The sequence below is a fragment of the Sinohyriopsis cumingii genome, chromosome 2 (assembly GCF_028554795.1).
Source record: "Sinohyriopsis cumingii isolate HCF-2022 chromosome 2, ASM2855479v2, whole genome shotgun sequence".
NCBI lineage: Eukaryota > Metazoa > Mollusca > Bivalvia > Unionida > Unionidae > Sinohyriopsis > Sinohyriopsis cumingii.
In genome coordinates this window covers 120290075-120309702 of record NC_142962.1, presented here as the reverse complement: position 1 = coordinate 120309702, position 19628 = coordinate 120290075, and the positions used below count along the sequence as shown (strand labels likewise).

At 36.1% G+C, this 19628-nt stretch overlaps 1 protein-coding gene across 6 annotated transcripts in view; it reads left to right on the top strand.

The window, feature by feature from the left end:
• LOC149805701 (dopamine receptor D2.L-like) overlaps positions 1-19628 on the top strand; it is a 61395-nt gene that overhangs the window by 10136 nt on the left and 31631 nt on the right. For 4 of the 6 annotated variants that reach the window (XM_089950354.1, XM_089950357.1, XM_089950359.1 and 1 more), the window contains exon 2: positions 15280-15314. In XM_089950354.1, the coding sequence (XP_089806480.1) occupies positions 15280-15314 (35 nt within the window). Of the gene's footprint in view, positions 1-10771; positions 10908-12753; positions 12817-15279; positions 15315-19628 lie in introns of those variants that run through there. The other 2 variants (XM_089950356.1, XM_089950358.1) reach the window with 2 other exon arrangements.

Here is a 19628-nt window from a genome sequence, read left to right as displayed (position 1 = left end):
GGGTAATGAAATTTCTTTACTTCATTTGAATATTAGGAGAGTCCGACAAAATCTTAATTACTTACAAGTATAGCGGAGGAATTTTCAATGTTATGTTAATGTGACACACATTTAAATTCTAGCATCCATATGATGTAATTAACTCTATGGTTTTAAATAACCTTTTAGAATAGGTAGAAACTGTCAAGGAGGCGGCATCATGGTATATGTTTAATCAATCTACTTTGCAAACGTCTGAACGATTTTAACTTTGGCTGTCACGACATTGAACTTTTGTCGCTTGAGATTACGTTACCCTCGCATAAATTAACCTTAGGGGTAAGGTACAAATCAAACAACTCTCAAACCAATTTCTGGGAATATTTTGAAGCTCTAACTGATATCGTTCGCGACTACGTATAAACATATTATTCTTATGGGGTACTAAAACACTGATTTACTTGTTCCTTCTACTTCTGTAAATTCAGTTAATTTAAAAGCAAGATATAGTCTATGCATTGTGATAACAAATCCTACACAAGTTACGTCTACCAGAATTTGGCTTGATCCAATCTTTGTAAGTAGTTGTACAAATATAATTCATACAAACATCTTAAAAGTTGATAGAGAATTTAGTGATCACGATGCTCCTAATATAGCAATCAAGTACACCTCCAAACGGCCTGCATGCGCCGTGTCTGGATTTACAGCAAAGTTGATTTTAACAAATCAAACGCTCTGATGACAGAAACTAATCTTTTGTTAACACCAAGGTACATTGATTTTGTAACGGATACATTCACGGCCAAACGATTAGAATTCTCAATTTTTTTCTTTTCTTGTAAAACTGAAACAATTCGCCCAACCGATAAACCGTGGTTTGATTGCCAATTAAGAAACATGACAGAGCACGCAAATTTGTTATGAATCGTGGTAGTCCAATTGACTGGAATAAATTCATACAAATCAGGAATAAAGCAAACAACATGAAAAAGTGCGTTAAGAAGCAATATACTGATAATATTGATGCACATATTTTAGATTATGAAAAATGCTTCTAAAACATTTTAGAAATTACAAAATCCATTTTGAAATAGATAATTACTTCAAATTATATTCTACCATTTACAGATCCAAGAAATAATATTTCGGTTTGCATCTATGATGAATAGGAAAAGGCTAACGTATCAAAGGACTATTTTACTTCAATTTCAACTATTGATGATAGTAATGTTCCTGTCCCTAATTTTCAAAATACATTCTCTGATACCCTAAACGAAACTACTATTACTGAAAAAATAAATAAATAAAAATACTATTAGCTCCATTTCTGGGTCTGATGGCGTAAGTCATAGAATACTTACAGGCGTCAGTGATACAATAGCAGCACCACCATGATTTTTGGAAAGGAAATACATTTATAGATAAATGGAAACTTGCACATAGTCTTCCCATTCCAAAAATGGTGAGCCACACGAGGTTGCCAACTATAGACTAATCTCTCTAATTATCTGTGTAGCAAACACATTTGAAAGATGCATTTTTAAACAAGTAATATAATTGCTTTCATAAAAAACAGTCGTTTTAATAAGTATCGATTAGGATTGCTTCCTGGTCATACCACTGTTTTTCAACTTATTGAAATGTATCATAGTATATGGTATTCACTAGAACAGTCACAAAATTGTTGTACTGTATTCTATGATCTATCAAAAAAATTTGATAGGGTCTTGCACAGAGGCTTATTTAAATTGAATGAATACGGTGTTTCAGGTAACATGATTAAATAGTTTGATCGTTATTTAAGTAATAGAAAACAAACGATCCTTTTGCATGATACTTATTCACGGGAAATGATTATAAAAGCTGGTGTGCCACAAAGATCCGTACTTGGGTCGTTCTTGTTTTCTGATTAATGTATACGATATTGATGATGGCATGAGCTCTCTCTCACTCATCGTATTGCAGATGACTCATCTCTTCATTGTTCATCCCCTTACTGTGCTGAAATAGAGCTTGTCATGAATAATGATCTAATAAAACTGCATAACTGCTCCGAGCAATGTCTCTTACAGTGTAATCCAGAAAAAAAAAACATAAACAAACAGTAGCTATGTTTATCACGAACAAAATGGTAACAAATAATCCCGCAACATAGAGTCGTGGAGATGCATATAAGGGGAGTAGTGAACAATTGTTCCCTTTCAATGATTGTTAGTGTTCTTTTTTATGTGCAGAGGTATTTAATGTTGTGTTTAGATTTAGTTTGAGAGGAACCATTTATTTAAATTATTTATTACAATGTGCTTATCTGACTGTTTATTCAAAGTGTTATTTTGAGATTATTGTGAATTCATTCAAAGGAGCTCTGGACAATGCAACCGCTCCGGTGGCCTAGTGGTAGAGCATCCACCTTGGGTATGGGAGGTCGCGGGTTTGAACCCCGACTCATTCATACTAAAGATTTATAAAAATGATACTAACAGCTGCATCGCTAGGCGCTCAGCATTAAGAGGTTAGTGTTAGGACTGGTCGGTTTGGTCTCAGGATAATGTGACTGGATGCGACATCATGCTACATGTACATGTTTGCGGCATGATGCCCCAGTGCTAAATAATCACTACAAACTGCCACATTGCAAACACCGTAGCGATATGACTGAAAAATTGTTAAAAATCCAAATCACACACACACACACACACACACACTGTATAATGTCTTGTTGATACAACAAGATTGTTGGAACTTGAGCTCATTCAAGGGTAGTGGTACATCAGTACATTCAAAACATGGAATACATTAGAAAAACTATATTCTTTTAGACTTATGGTAGAACTTTTAGGATTACCTTTGATTTAATTCTCAATACTGTCATTTCCTCATAAATTTGCATTTTATAGCATAGATAATTAAATTATCTGTTAAGTTTTACAAAACTTGTTGGTTTTGTTTCTTTCTGTTACTTAGTTTAAGACCACAGCGTCGTAATAATTATCCATACTGTATTAGGAGTTCATTAAAAGCTGATCTTTACCGTGTTCAGGTCATTGATATAAGTTTTTGTTCCTGCAGAGGTTTGAAACCAGAATGTATTTCTTATTTTTGTCCCAAGTATAGTCAGCAACGAACCGGGTTGATGAAAAAATTACTCTCAGTGCCATAGCCAGGCATTAGCTTAGATTTACTGCTTTGGAGATGGTCGATACCAATGAAAAATATAGAATTATACAATATGTATCTAAATATATAACCAATACAGGACGTTGTCAATAATTTATTCAAATCGCGAATGTTGTCACAGTACCCCTTCTCTCTTTCTCTCTCTCTCTCTCTCCATCCAATCATTTTTCATTAGTCACTGTTGTAATATTGAAATATATGTAAAGAATATGTCAAAAGTTGTATTATGTAGTGAAAGATCTACTTTAAATTGTTATAACTTGTACCCAATCCCACTGTATCATATTGTGAGAATGATGTATGTTTATACTACTACTACTACTACTACTACTAATAATAATAATAATAATAATATTATTATTATTATTAAAAAGCAAAAGTCACAACATAAAGTGTTGTGTAATTAAATTTAACACACGAGTTTTAAAATTAAATTTAATGCATGAGTTGTATAAAAATGTTTTAGTTTATGGAAAAAATAACAAGTACAATGCATACGATAAGATCACAAAATATAAATTCAGTGTTTTTTTAAAAAAATAAAAATCGAACTAGTTTAATCGGATTAGATCATAAAACTAAGGTGTAAATCAATATTTTGAAATTTATCATGAACAGCAATACAAATGTCGTAGCCAAAGGAATTCCAACATCAGATCTTTAAACTTTCCATAGACCTGTCGAATGTGAAATTTAAAACAAACCCAAAATTTATTAAAAGTTTTGAACTGTTTCATTTTCAGGAACACATCAAATAAAAATACAGTCATTCCTTTCATTGACGCAAGAATTTCACCATATACTTTTGTCAAGATATCTGTTTTCGCCACCTTATGAATTATTCCGCGCAACCATCCTATTTGCTTTTAAGAGTAGTCATTTTCTGTTTTTTGATTTTTTAATTATATATTTCTGCAATACAGGTCCTAAAATTAAATTGAATGAAATTATAGAAGTAAAAATGAAAGCAAATTTACATTAGTCCTTAACGCAGAGAGTTCTTCGTTCTTATAATCTGACGACCTGTACATATTTTAGCAAGAATTGTTTTTCAAAAAATTGATCAATAGGATGTTTGCGTAGAGATAAAGCCTTTAAGATAGCGTATATCTTATTCGCCATTTTATCAAATGCGTAATTTCGATTCATTCCGGGAATGCTTTTGCAAAGGTTACAAGTCCCTAGATAGAGTAATGGTAGGACATCTGGAATTTGTGCCAGATCATTAGATATTTTCAACAGAGTTGCCAGTTCGCCGCGGTCTAGCATTTGTGATTTGTTATGTGGTATTGTTTCATAGATTTTAATAACATCAAAAATAGTGTATTACACAGCCACATTCCTATGTGTTTTGAGCGATGTTAGGTGGAACAGGACCAACAAACCTTCCACTATGGCCTTTACAGTTCGATCACCTTTGTCCGCTAGACTAATATAATTGTTTCGTACAGATACAAGTATATAATTATCTCTATGCTCGAGTGATGGATCTAATTATTTTGTTCTGAACCATTTTTACCACAACGATTTAAAACTACTGGGGTAATGGTCTATTAGAGCTATTGAATCCCCCCCCCTCTCTCTCTCTCTCTCTCTCTCTCTCTCTATATATATATATATATATATATATATATATATATATATATATATATATATATATATATATATATATATATATATATATATATATATATATACACACATACACACACACACATACTTAATCCAGACTGCAATTGCAATGTTTATCATCTAGCCAATAAAGAAGCTACACATAATTTGGGTTCTATTGAAGGTCTTGAGCATTCGAAACATTTCAAAAAGCGCTGGAATACAATCGAGTAGTGTTCTGGACACGTTTTGACATTACCATAGATAGATGATGCAGAGAGGGCCGAAGTGTAAATGCAAAATGGCTGGACCGATAGTGAATGTGCTTCACACGCGGTGATTGCTTTGAGCATTTTGGAAGCTTCAGGTCGACTCATATCTAATTCTTTTATAGCAAAGATAGAATCCCATTATTCATCATTCGTTTGATACGCATGTGCACAACGATCAGTACATGTGCCGAACAGATGAATGGAACATTTATTGTATGGAAATGTTGAATGAGTTCACGTTTATTTGTTACGTTTCCAGCTATGGTGCAATAGGAACTCTGTTGTTAGAGGGTCTTTTTAATAAAATATAGTTAAGGAAGGATTGCCAGATTCATAAAACCAAGGTAACAAGTTGCCTTCCTCGTTGTGTCTTTGGAAAACACGAAGCTCCCATTTCCTCGGCATTAAATAACCAGTAATATATCGAAAGTGCCGTTATAAACATCCTTAACCTGTTGACCTAAGTACACATACTTCTTTGTACATTGCTTCATTATGGTTGTTTCTGCAGAAACATAGATGATGGTCACTCTTTATTGCTAGTTTCTTTTTCTTCCATGAGATATGGGTTTGCATGATTTTATCAGTGAAAACTGCGGGTGCAGATTTTTTTTTAATTATTGTCTGATATGAATGAAAGTTAGTAAACTTTTAGAGACCGCAGAAACTGCACAGTCTTGCACTTGCATATAATTATTGTTGGTCTCTTTATTTCCATATGAATTTTTAATAGTTTGACATGTGTCATATGATATAAAATTGTGTAATCACAAGGAAAATCATCTGTAATAACTCTTAGTTTTTGGAATTTGTTTTCCCGAAAGGCGAGGGAGGGAGAAGAGTTAGGGAGAACTTGCCATCAACCTTTGTTCATGAAGATAATCTTAGAAATAATACGTATAATAATACCCCTTTAATGCTTACTTAGAATTTCACAGAAACACATCAATTTTCACCAAGACATATGAAGTTTTTGAACACCCAATTCCCCCGGAGGCGCTTCGTGTGTGACAGTTAAAATTTGGAAGAAATTATGCAAGTCATGAAAATGCAAAAGATCGAATCAGTAATAAATAGGTCATTCAGCTACTTCATGACATATAATTTACACCTCTCTCCCTGCGGCCCCCGTCCCCCCGCGAAAAAAAAATTGTTTCTGTTAACCTAATGTTGAGGATGAATGATGTGAAAGATGTTCGCGACGATTTAATTTCGTTTAACTGTCACTGCTTATTAAATAAATTTTCAGGATTACTTAATTGCGCGAACAAAACGTCCCGAAAATAACACGCGAAAAAGTTGGTCTAAACTATGCATTAGTCTTAAAATATATAAGCTGCAGTTTCTATCAAGAATACATTAGAAATACAACTTTGTCATTATATCCGCCAACTCCGCCACTGACGGTCCCAAGCCCGGATATAAAAGGAGGAGGGTTGGGCGTGGGGCTAGCAACCCGATCCTGTAAAACCTAACTTGCTACAAAAACGCCAACAGAAGATAAATCAGAAATGGAAAGCCTGAGGGATGAAGGGTCTTCTTCTGGAAGACTTATGCCGCTATGTGGTGAAAGCCGCGAGCCCTCGGAAGCCATAAAGCAGACCACCCTTCTATTAAACAGGAGAATTAACATCGCAACATGGAACGTGAGGACAATGCTTGAGGCAGGAAAAACAGCAGAGGTAGTAACAGAGATAGATGAGGAACTACAAGCTATCCTTACTGGGCATTAGTGAGACAAGATGGATTCAATCTGGACAAAGAAGGCTGGTGACAGGAGAGCTGTTACTGTATTCAGGACATGAGGAGAGACACTCTGGAAACGTCTTCGCAACTACGGCATCCCAACCAAGCTGGTGAACCTGATAAAGACCACTTTTAACGGAATGTCCTACAGATTCATTCATGCAGGACAACACACAGACAGCTTCTTAGTGCGGACTGGAGTGAGGCAAGGTTGCTTGCTGTCGCCGTTTCTCCTCCTTCTCGCCATTGACTGGATTATGAAGACGTCCACCATGGGCGGATAAATGGGATCCAATGGACATTGAGGAGCCAACCTGAGGACTTGGACTTTGCAGATGACTGACGCACTGGCAGCCACATCAGCACAGGTTGGCCTCAACATCCACAAAGACAAGACCAAGGTCTTCAAACCAAGATCCTCAAGATCAATTATGTCAGTAAAACCCAGTCACACTGCAGGGAATTCCCCTGGAGGAGGTGGAGTCCTTCACTTATCTGGGAAGAATTATCAACCAGCAGGGTGGCACAGGAGCAGATGTCAAGGCAAGGATCGGAAAGGCGGGAGCAGCTTTCATACAGCTCAAGAACATCTGGAGCTCCAAAGAAATTTCCTTAACTACCAAGATCAGGCTGTTCAACTCCAGCGTGAAGTCAATCCTATTCTATGGAGCAGAGATCTGGAGAACCACTAAGTGGACCGTAAAGAGAGTTCAGACCTTCATCAGCAGCTGCCTAAGAAGAATTCTCCAGATCCGCTGGCCAGACAACATCAGCAACACCAACCTGTGGCAGAGAACCTCCCAGCTGCCGGTAAAGGATGAGATCAAGAAGAGAATATGCGGTTGGATAGGACACACCCTACGCAAGCCGCCAAGCAACATTACAAGACAGGCATTGAGGTGGAACCCTCAAAGCAAGCGAAGAAGGGACCGACCAAGAAACACCTGGCGACGCGACCTCGAGGCAGACATCACTAAGATTGGTCACACCTGGAGTCAGCTCGAGGGGATAGCACATGACAGAATCCTCTGGCGATCTATTGTGGGCAGCTATACCGCAGCAGGGGTGACGGGCAAAACAGAACTGAACTGAGGATATCCTCCAAAATCCGGATTGGAACCTCGTGTCTCAAAGCTAGTCCAGGTAAATTGTTACAGAAATTTTGGTTTCATTGAATTAGAATGCTTGCTTGATATGGTACAGACCTTAGACGTAAATGTTCATTCACCTGCTTTGTAGCACAGGTGTCATAATAAAATTGGGTCAGTTTTATTGATTGACCAAGTATTTGACATAATCAAATTGGGTCAGTTTTTTTTTTATTGAACAATTATTTGACATAATAAAATTGGGTAGTTTTATTGATAGACCGGTTATTTGATATAATACAATTGTATCAGTTTTATTGATTGAATAATTATTTAACATAATAAAATTAGGTCAGTTTTATTGATTGAATAATTATTTAACATAATAAAACTGGGTCTGTTTTATTAATTGGCCAATTATTTGACTGATTGATTTAGTGCTTGATTCTAAACACAATAAAAGAGAGAATAAAATAAAGTCGATAAAAGAGAAATTTGGCGTTCAGAGCGTTATTAGCGATGTTGTTTCTTTTTTTAATAATCCATTATTTGTACTCTTCAAAGTTCGAAGGTTTAATTTCAGATTGAAACAAATGTTGTTCTTCATTTTCGAAATTTGGTTAGCATAGTTGCTGCGCATGTTGATTTGACACCATTGGTTTAGTTGTGATTCCCCATACTCACCCCTCATAAAAATCATGATATTTCGCTATTGTTTTATTTTTATTTTGTACCCACCCCAGCCCATCTCAAAGACCCACTCAACGAATTATTACAATCAAGATTAATCATTCGACGTTTTGTGTTCTTTGGACATGTACATATACAGTGGAACTTCGCTGTCTCACATACGGTTGGTGGATACAACTGGGATCGCTCGAACTAATGTTTCAGACACGATAAAATATCTGTATATTAAATCAAACCTCGTTGTGTCGATTTGATGTACCTTTGAAATGAATCACGAAGATCCTCGGCTGTTCAGATGTTTAGGTTCAAATGGATATAATTCACCAATTCATCACAGTCAGTGCGTTATGTAAATATCAAGATTTTAATGTGGTCGAAAATGTGAAACTCATTTCTATGAAAATGAAACACTATGGTTGATATAACTCGTCTCACTAGAGTACTAACATTACAGTGCTGAACCAGTTAGTTCAGATTCCTAATGAATTGTCATTTGAATAGATGTGATCGAGTCCCATGGGTCGATCCATGAAGTCCGTTTTAAAAATAGGTCTCGATACGATAATATTTTTTAAAAATTGGACAGTTATTCATAACAAGGAAGAAAATAGTTGCGTTTCATAGCTTGCAAAAGATGTTAAATTAAACATTAATTTGGGTGCATTGAAGTGACAATGAAGTGCTTTCTCTCACCATTTGGCACATAAATGGAACATTTATTAACTTCCTGGTGCTGGATAATATATTAACTGTTACTTGTATTATAAAAATAATTCACTGTCTCTACTTATAAATAATCACATTATCCCAGTTTCATTTAGAAGTCAACCGAGCCTTGTCTGTATTACCGTCTGCAAATAGCATATCGGAGTTGAAAATGTATTGTACATTGGATTTCAATTTAGCTCAGTCGGTTTGAGCTGTAAAAAGAACTACTGTCATAAAAAAAAAAACGTCTCGTGTAAATGGCAGGCATATAACCTGACAACAGTGAGAAATTTTTGGTAGCCCCCCAAAATCATAATATACCGAATGATACTGATGTAAAGAAACGTGTCATTAAATTCATGATTGATGGAATCGAACCCGTGCAGCGGGTTCTCACGTTTGGCACCTATCCAGTCGCATAGTTCCCATGCAGACACAGCCACTGTACCTACACGGCCGTACGCTCTTTTTCTAAAAAGGATGGAGCAAAGTCGAAGGCACAGTCAAAAGTGATAAGAACACACCACATAAGTGGACACCAACAATCGACTTCATATGATTCAAAGGAAGCAAATCAAGATTGATAATTCTGTTTCTTTGTATTAGTGCACACACATGCTTTGCTTGAATAAGGTTCATACTAAAAAACAAAGTGTTTTAATTCACCAAGTAAAATATTTTTGTGCAGCAATTTCAAGATCGCATAAAAGAATCCGCATCTAGTGCGGTTGTACCCAGTAAACATTTTCAAATATTAGAGAAATCATCAGAAAATAGAAATGCGAAGAAATTACTATAACTTGGATAATTTTATCTTTCTTGGCGTACTACTATCTTCTCTTGGCGACTGAACTATCGATTTGAAAACAATTATTTCCACAGTGCTTCTAGTTGTTTTAACTTCTGTATTTCTGTTGTTTTTTTTTTGCTGAAGGCAACTTTCGGAAATGCATAGGAATTGCAAAGGCTAATAAAATCTGAGACATTTTTATCGGTTTATTCATATTTGTGCAGAGTTCTATAAAAATAGTTTAAAAGAGTTGTTAAACTTATGTGCTTGATGTATTGAAAACGAGCAATTTAAAAGAGGAGGCTGTCTAGGAAAGGTTAAATAGAAACAGATAAATAGTTCTGAGAAAAAGAACAAAACAACTTAGCTAGATATAGTAAGTAAGTGTTGGCGGAAGGGGAGGTTGTATTAACTTCATGCTTTCCAGCTTCACAGAACATTATTTGACAGTAATCAAGATAAACAGTACATGCAGACATATCAAAATGAGCAGCGGCTGAACTTATGTGTCCTATGAACAGGCAGCCATCGACTTAGCTGCATTCTATGTACCGTTTTTTTAGTTGAAAAAGCTGTTGCTGTAACCATTTTCCCAACATATTATATCCTCATAATTATGTCCGAAGGGAAAATGTATTCAAGAGCAAAGCTGAATCGTGGACTATTTCGCCTGTTCACATTTAAATCAATCCGCAATTTATTTTCAGTGCTTAGTCTGGACGCTGTATATGGCCATTACCTTTGCCGTCTCAACCATCGGACAAGAAAAATGTGTTTCAACGTCATATAAAGTTAACACCGAACATTTCAGTGTAAACCTAACGTTCAACGCTCTATATTAAGATAACGAAATGTTTAGTAGGTGTTTTGCTGTTCGAAAGTTACAGTAGCAATCACAGTACGCCATTTTAACTTCGATCATTTATTTTTGTTTAGGGGGCGCTCACCAGTTATTATGTACTTTTGAGAGAGTGACGTATGTAAGGTGAAGTTGTTTGCATTAAAAACATGCACAATGGAGAGAATGTTGACATACCTCTATGCTACATTAATTTAATGTGGATATTTCTTTGGATATTGTACTTTTGGAAATTGTACATGATCTAAGCACACTGCTAACTAAAATGACTGCTCCCTTGTGCTACAAAATCAGCATGAATTAGTCTAAAGTACACTTTCCATAGCAGCTATTAAAATAGGGAAAATGAATTTTGCCAGACCTGACAATACCAGGTTCTGAAAGTGCAATGAATGAATTACCAAATATATAAAATGTAAAATAACTTATCGGCTCTTTTTTATACAGTTTACCTCTGAAGTTCAGGAAGTGAAAATGACCAAGTGGAGCTAGAACTTTTTTGAAAGGTGCACATCTGGAGTAAGGCCAAGCTGTTTAGTCTATAACCCATACCACACCCATCAATCATACACCAAAATAAATAGAATTAAAGGTTCTTTGAAATATACCTAAGATATACAAGGTCTTTTTTAAATAGCCAGTATAACCAGTGAGGAAAGCCGGGGAAATTCTTTTTCTTTAAAGTTCTAACATTATGCAAATTGCGAAACTGTAGAGTCCACCTGAAGACAAATATAAAAATGTATGCAATTATTTTTTTATTTTCATATCATTATGTATGATGTTCTGAATAAAATGTTTCATTAATATTGATATTAAGCATGAAAATAAGCTAATTATGCTCATTTTGCTGTTGCATGCATAATTTGCCATGAGGTATGTTTGTGTGAGTAGTGACCTTAATTATGGGGAATTTATAAGTCTTAGAATATAGGAACAGAGTCAACTTAAATTTAAAACTGTTGCAATAAGTAAAAGAAATGCATAGTGAAAATGTTTCTTTTCATTTATTTGCAATAAATTAAAAAAATAAATGATTAGAAAGCAAATTCGCTTCTTCCATATTAACCAATCGGCAAATATTTTGCACTTTGACTGTATGAACCTAATCTGTTCTATCCCTTTTCAAACTGTAAAATTTATAATTTATTGTTGATATCTCAGAAATAATTCTGACTAGTTTCATGCTCCTGTCATCCAGCATAACATTGGTTGCTACGTTGACAAAATGTAATGTGCATTTTTAAAATAGCTCACTTCTTATCATGGGGGGGGGGGGCTTGACTTGTTGGAGACTCTAACACTCATAAATGCTGTTCTGTAGGGAGAAATACAGGAGAATTATTCAAAAGGACTGTTTTGATGCTTGCGACTTATATGTTTCAGCCATACAATCAAAATTAAATCATATAATAATAATAATAATACCTATGTTCTCTTTAAGTGGGCGCTCACCAGATATTATGTACTTTTGAGAGAGTAACGTATGTAAGGTGAAGGTTTTGCATTGCATTTATACCATGCACAGTGGAGAGAATGTTGGCATACCTGTATGCTACATTAATGTAATGTGGATGATATTTCTTTGGATATTGTACTTTTGGAAATTGTACATGATCTAAGCACACTGCTAACTAAAATGACTGCTCCCTTGTGCTACAAAATCAGCATGAATTAGTCTAAAGTACACTTTCCATAGCAGCTATTAAAACAGGGAAAATGAATTTTGCCAGACTAGACAATACCAGGATCTTAAAGTGCAATGAATGAATTACCAAATATATAAAATGTAAAATAACTTATCGGCTCTTTTTTTTACAATTTACCTCTGAAGTTCAGGAAGTGAAAATGACCAAGTGGAGCTAGAACTTTTTTGAAAGGTGCACATCTGGAGTAAGGCCAAGCTGTATACTATATAATCCATATTACACCCGTCAATTATACACCAAAATAAATGGAATTAAAGGTTCTTTGAATTATACTTAAGATATACAAGGTCTTTTTTAAATAGCCAGTATAACCAGTGAGGAAAGCCATGGTAATTCGTTTTCTTTAAAATTCTAACCCTGTGCAAATTGCGAAACTGTAGAACGCCACCTTATTGATGTGAGAAAATGGGTCTTCATTTTATGCCATTGTGCAAAACAGGAAATCTCTACCGTCTTAATAATTAGTTTGCCTCAGACATTCGGCTTTCCACTCTCGTATTCAAAATTGCCACCCGAAACTCAGAGAAACTTCTTGTCTGACGCAAAATTTTGATCATTTGGTGGAAGTTTTTTTTTTTATCCGACACCGATGCACGTGAAGGTTTCTATTAATCTACTCTAGCTCAGCTGGCAAGCAAGCGCAATGAACGGCACATCAGACCAGCATCGATAGCATCTAGTTCAATGTCAGAGCAACAACAGCATGTGCAAACTACAACACAGTAATTAGATTTTATTTTACGGAACATAAATAATGGCACAAAAATATATTGTGATAAACTTGCCAGTTTGCAAAGAAATATTTCATGGCAAACACGAAAACGAATCGCGGTATCTAGAGATAATGTGTATTGTTTATAAGTTCGGATGATATATGCTCAAATCTTGTTGTATTTACAAAATGAGATGGAAAACAATAAACATGTTGATTTGTCTATTTCAAACATCCTGCAATGTTTCTGTAGATTTACAAATCTCACTCAGCTATAATCGTGCCATCTAGGTAAGCAGTACGAACCCTGCAGACATGATGATCAATCAGTGCTTACGAAGATGGAATTAATTTCATATGTGATCTGGATAATTATGTAAATTTGCATTCGGCTAAATTTATTGTTTGATGTGTTAAACTTTACAATGTCAATCTGCAACGATTGAACAAAAACAGAGATTGAATTTATGGAAAACAGTCTTCGTTTTAAGCAGCATTATTAGAGACTTTACGGTATTTTTGTTTCTTAAATTTGATTGCTTCAGAAATGTTTTCATACCCATTTATTGAAGTAACATTTCAGTAGCGCGAATTTATATATAGTGATCATTCACTTAAATCAATAGCTCGAATTTGGTCTATAGCTCTTTCATTCATATCCATAGGATCACATCTTGCTCCATAGTTTGTTTTGGCTGGTTGGGATCCTCATTGCATTTCTCTATTTCCTTCTGTCATTCTACCTGTCCTATGTCTTCCGCATTTTTCTGTTCGCATTTTGTGTGTATGTTTTTATTTAATGTGTTATTTACTATATCTACATGTGTAGATTTGCCACATAAATACTTTGATGTTCAATCATCACATTCTTCTCCATATAAATAAACATTTGATCTTCCTGAATCAGTTTGCTTCCTAAATGAGCACTCTCTGCATCGTTCTTATATGGGGATTATATTGTGATCTTTTTTCTGCTTCGTTTGGTAAATTTTAGTAGCACAGTTTTGTCATCCCTATTTATTGGAGTAGCACGATTTCACAGTAGCCAGAACTGTAAATATAGCGGCCGGTACAGAAAAATAAATTTCGAACTACCACCTCTACCCCCAGTGTTTGAGCAACCTTTATTCTTAACACCCTTTCGTAGATTTTGTTTTAAATTTACAAAAGAGCTAGAAATATTTTCATACCGTAGGGTTATAGTTAGGATGGAAGGTGAGCGAGAAGCCTGATATAATGTCTGCTTTGTGGAGATTGGTTGATAGGCAGACAAATAGGTATGTTCTTTTTGTTATTGGCCGAACGCCATTTGTCAGCACATAATAAGCTATGTGAAGGAAAAGCCAGGGAAAAACCAAGAGAATCACCCACGGAAAGCTACTGGCAAAGCTTTTTCACGTGGTTATATACGCCGAGCCGGAGAGAGAGAGAGAGAGAGTTCTCGGTCTCTCTGTCGACAGACGGTTAAAGCATTAGACTAGGATTATCAAGCTCAAACCACCCTTAGGGCCGCATTAGGGCATTTTCTATGGCCCAAGGACCACATCCCCTTTATTATATCTCATGAAACCTTGTGACGCAACTCATTTGCGGGCCACAGGATACGGCTTAGCGGGCCACGTGTTTGAGACCCCTGCCTTTGACTCTTGACCAGAACGATACGGGATCATTTTCCTTGATTGGTTGAGTCCGGCCCGGCTATCATGGTGTTTTCTTGTACAGTACTTCACCTGGCCATGATATAACTTCGAACCAAACCTAATATGGATCTATTTAGAGATAGATATATAGATAGATAGATAGATAGGTAGGTAGGTAGGTAGGTAGGTAAATAGATAGATAGATAGATAGATTGATAGATAGATAGATAGTAGGACAGTGTGTTGGTAGAAAAGGAAGTACGTTGATCGAATAACGTTTTGTTCTATTTTTCAGGGGCGACATTGGCAGTGTTTAATCTCTTTCATCTGGTGAGTATTGGTTTCATCATTTCTAATATCAGTGCTAGCTCTGACACAAAGTTTTGCTCTATGACTGTCCAATATGACCATTTTGTCTGCTGAATACTCAAGAGAGCCGTCTAGGTCTCGCACGCTATTAATATTTATTGAAATTATCATAAAAATCAATACGGAATTTTGATGATGCATTTTGAGGCAATAAAAATACCATTTTAATAAAATATTCATAACCATGGGCTCAGAATACAATCGCAATGATTTACAAATAGAAATATAATCCCAAAATGTATTAGACTTGTGTTGGAATTGCTATTTTGCCGTTAAAAATTCCACAACAATTCCGAATTTCCACAAATGGGCAAGATTTGTAAGCTTTGAATTTTTACTGTGTCCAGGACAGTTTTGGAATCACACAATGCTAATGCCGATTTCGAAACACCTTGTTTAAAGAGTCCAAAGTAAATATAAATACAATTAAGTGTCTTTGTGAACACTTTTTTAAAATGACACATACACATACGGGACAACATTTATAAACCTCACTTTCTTAACCTCACTTAAATATTTAATCTTAACATAAAATATAACTTTCCAAAAAGGCCAACTTTATTGTAGCATAAATCTTCTCGATAAACATAATCTACGGTATTCATAATGTTATTATTTAAAAATCTTTACTAGCCGCGGCAGTTGATAGAGCGTTGGATTCGTAATCGGAGGGTCCCATGTTTGATACCAGCATTATTAAATATTGGAAACAGAGCTAGTGGAATTTTTGAAGCCGCTGTTTCATTTTAATGTTATTATAACCTCGTGCTTTCTACGGAATCCCCCAAATGATATATTTGTACTTGTATTTGACAAAGTTTCTGAAAAATAAACAAGGTTTCAGAATAACATAAATCTAATGACAGCTCTCTGAGTGAAATAGTTCTGATTAAATCTTCGGAAATGAAACAAAAGGCCCGACACCAGGACCAACAGTATATGCTTGTAGCGGCATTGTTCACAACGTCATATACAAGAGTATTTTGCTATGACTTGAGAATTACCTGATATGTTCCGACTGATGGGATTACCTGTTAGTTGCTGTTATTTTGGTTTAACGCCATTTCTCAGCGCAACATAGGTTATACATGGTGCCCAGTATATCAGGTGGAGGAAGAACCTGGGAAAACCCCCAAAAGAACCACCGACCCACATGTAACTATTGGCAAGCTTTCTCAAATACACGCATTTGCTGAGGCCGAGACTCGGGCAGCGGTGAGATGGCAGTGATCGGTAAAGGCGAAAGCTATTGACCACTCGGCCATCCGGGGCCCCTCTGTTCTAATTTCTTGCTATCCATCGGGTGGAATAAAAGCTGAGCATTGTATCATTTGTTTCAGTATAATACACATCCAGCTGTAAACAGAATACATCTGGATTTTACTGCCGCATAATGCAAACACAAATTTGGAGTGCATTAGTGCTCCGTGACTGTTAATTTTTGTTCCAGTATGTTGGTAACATTGGTTAAGATGAAAGGAAACATGTTCATAGTTTAGAAACTAGATGAACCAAAGTCACCCAAATATCTGATTCATGATTTAGATCGTTCATATTCTAGTCACATACGCCAAATTTCACCACATGGCCGTTGCTGGTTGCCATTCGGCGCACCTTGGTTTTGTTCGCAGTAGTGTTATGTTCGCAGAAAAACGATATGTTCCAAATACGCTGTTTTTACGCTATCATACAAAAGACGAAGATTACAGATCCCTATCTGCTGGCGCAGCATGCAAAGGGCGGTCTTTGTCAACACTACACGCTGTTAGGTATGCGTTCTGTACGTGTTTAAATACCGTCAACCCATCCAATATTTAGCAGTTTCGCCATTCTGTGTCAGGGCATTTGGACCATTTTCTGGCTTTTCCGCATTAGCTTTAAATCTCAGCCCCTCTCAGCTGGTTGAAAAAATGGTTGAAGTGTTTAGAAAAAAAAAACGGCAGAGTATTTCCGGCAAGAAAACCAACTTAGAGAAGTAGTTTCAACTTTTGTGTTCTTTGTGTACACAAAACATTGCTTGTAGCAAACTTTGAAGCCACACCAACACGTACATCGAATTGAGCATGTGTTTTTGACGGCGGCACCCAATTCCAACACGTTTTTGTGCACAATTTTACTGTAAACAATGTTTCGCGAAGATGATGTAAAAAACGAAAGACATTGTATTAGTAGCTATTTATATATATCTTGGCTTGTCAAAGTAGCTATGATTTCATCTAACAGTTTGACCAGGTAGTGCAGTTGGCTATGACATAAAGCCACTTTTGGGGACACAAGACAGATGCCCCCTCCCTGATTTGCCAAGAACAACAAAGAAAAGTTTTTTTTGTGTTTGTGAACCCCATAAGGTCTTCGATGTTGTGTGCTATACATTTTGTTATAATTTCGAGAAACAAAAATTTATTTAGCTAAGTTTTTGATCTGGGGAATTTTCTAATGTTGAGGTACCCAGGCTGGTTCCTCCTACGAAGTTTGTTCATCCGAACATAGACCTTTACCTATTTCGGAGTTACTTCCTTCCAAATTCTCTGATTCTTGCCAGGGATCTCCAAAGTTCAGTGCATGCTATATGTGTACACTATACTGTGTGTTTCCTTTAGATATCCTTGTAAGGGCTATGGCTTACAATCAAATTCTCACCAAGTTATCTATTAAGTATTATATATATATATATATATATATATATATATATATATATATATATATATATATATATATATATATATATATATATATATATATGGAGAAGTTTTTCACTTTTCTTTTTGAATTTCTTTCTGTTATGAATTACTTTCTATGGAATCTTTCTAATGATAAACGGTAAAACGCTACAAAAATAAATAAAAATGCTATTGTTTAATGTGTGTGAATATCTGTGAATCGTTTCTCATTCTGTTCAGCGTAGTTACTCGAGGGTGGTTAGGCTGCGTCCTATTTGACGAGCCGCACTATCTTGATTTTGGAAATCCATCATTCTACTCTTTATATGTGGACATAGCCTTGTCTGTCGCCTCCAGCGTTATGTAGACACATCTTCGCTAACATGGCCTGATAATTTAGTTGTCGAATTTCGTGGTTTTTCAGGAAGCAACTGTCCATCATATTTTGCGAGATAGCTTTCACTGGGAGGATGCCCCTGATGCCATTTTCCTCCAAACATGGGAAAACGACCGCAGTACTCATTCTTCCAATGATATTATTTTTTCTATACGCCGCCTTTGTGACCGTTTGCTCCATTTTGGCGTACGTCTCATGCTGGTCGGGAGCTTCCTTCCCCACACTCAGCCACGTAACATGACTCGCAGACAGTATCTTCAAAGCCAAATTAATAGAACACTCGAAAATTGTTTCCATCATCATCCCATGGTTATCTTTTGTCGCCATACTGGCTTCAGGTATTCATACCTTTCTCCAGATGGCGTGCATTTAAGTTCTGCTATCAATAATTGGCTATTATTCAGAATTTTGATTTTATTCGGCCATTTTTAGTTTCGATGCTTTTCTTATTTCTATAAAAATGGCCCGAAAGGGCCTAAAATCAAAGAAAGAGTAACAAAAAATTATTGTATTATTGTGTCTTTGTCTGTATGAGATTTAGTTAGGGGAAACCACGGGGTTAGTAGTGTCTCTATACATCCCCATGTTTCTGTTTATCTGTCCATATACTTCGTCCAGAATTTTCTGGAACTCTTTCGCAGGTCTGTTCACTTTGCGAGGCGTCTTTTGACATAGCCCTGCGATGTCTGCGCCCCATACTTCCTCTAGCATACAGGTTCCCTGTGTCCGTCTGTAATCTTTTGTTGTACCTAGACTGTGCAAAGAGTAAAAAGGAGGCTAACATTGTAGGTTTCCCCTTCATGTATGTACCATTAGTATATGGTTATTTTGAGAGTATAACGAGGAAGTATCAGTTTTAAGTATAATAAATGTATTATAATAATGTAGAATATTAGGATATGGCTGACTAAACGCACATCTGTGGGATGCAGCAAGTGTGGGAGGTAGGGTCGACAAGGGGGGGGGGAACCAGGGATATATCCACGAGGCCCGGGCCCGTAAGGACGTCTGGGTCGATCAACCGTTTTTAATTTTATAAAAGAAAATTTTTTTTGAACAAGAACTAGGAGAGGCCGGAGTGTTTCTTACTCCAGGGCCCGTGACCGCTCTCTACGGCATTGGCGGGAGGATCTCCAGCCTTTTTGCATCCGGCATGTTCTCTTTTCAATGATTCTCTAAATTTGCATACTAGTCACCCAATAACCTATAATTACAACT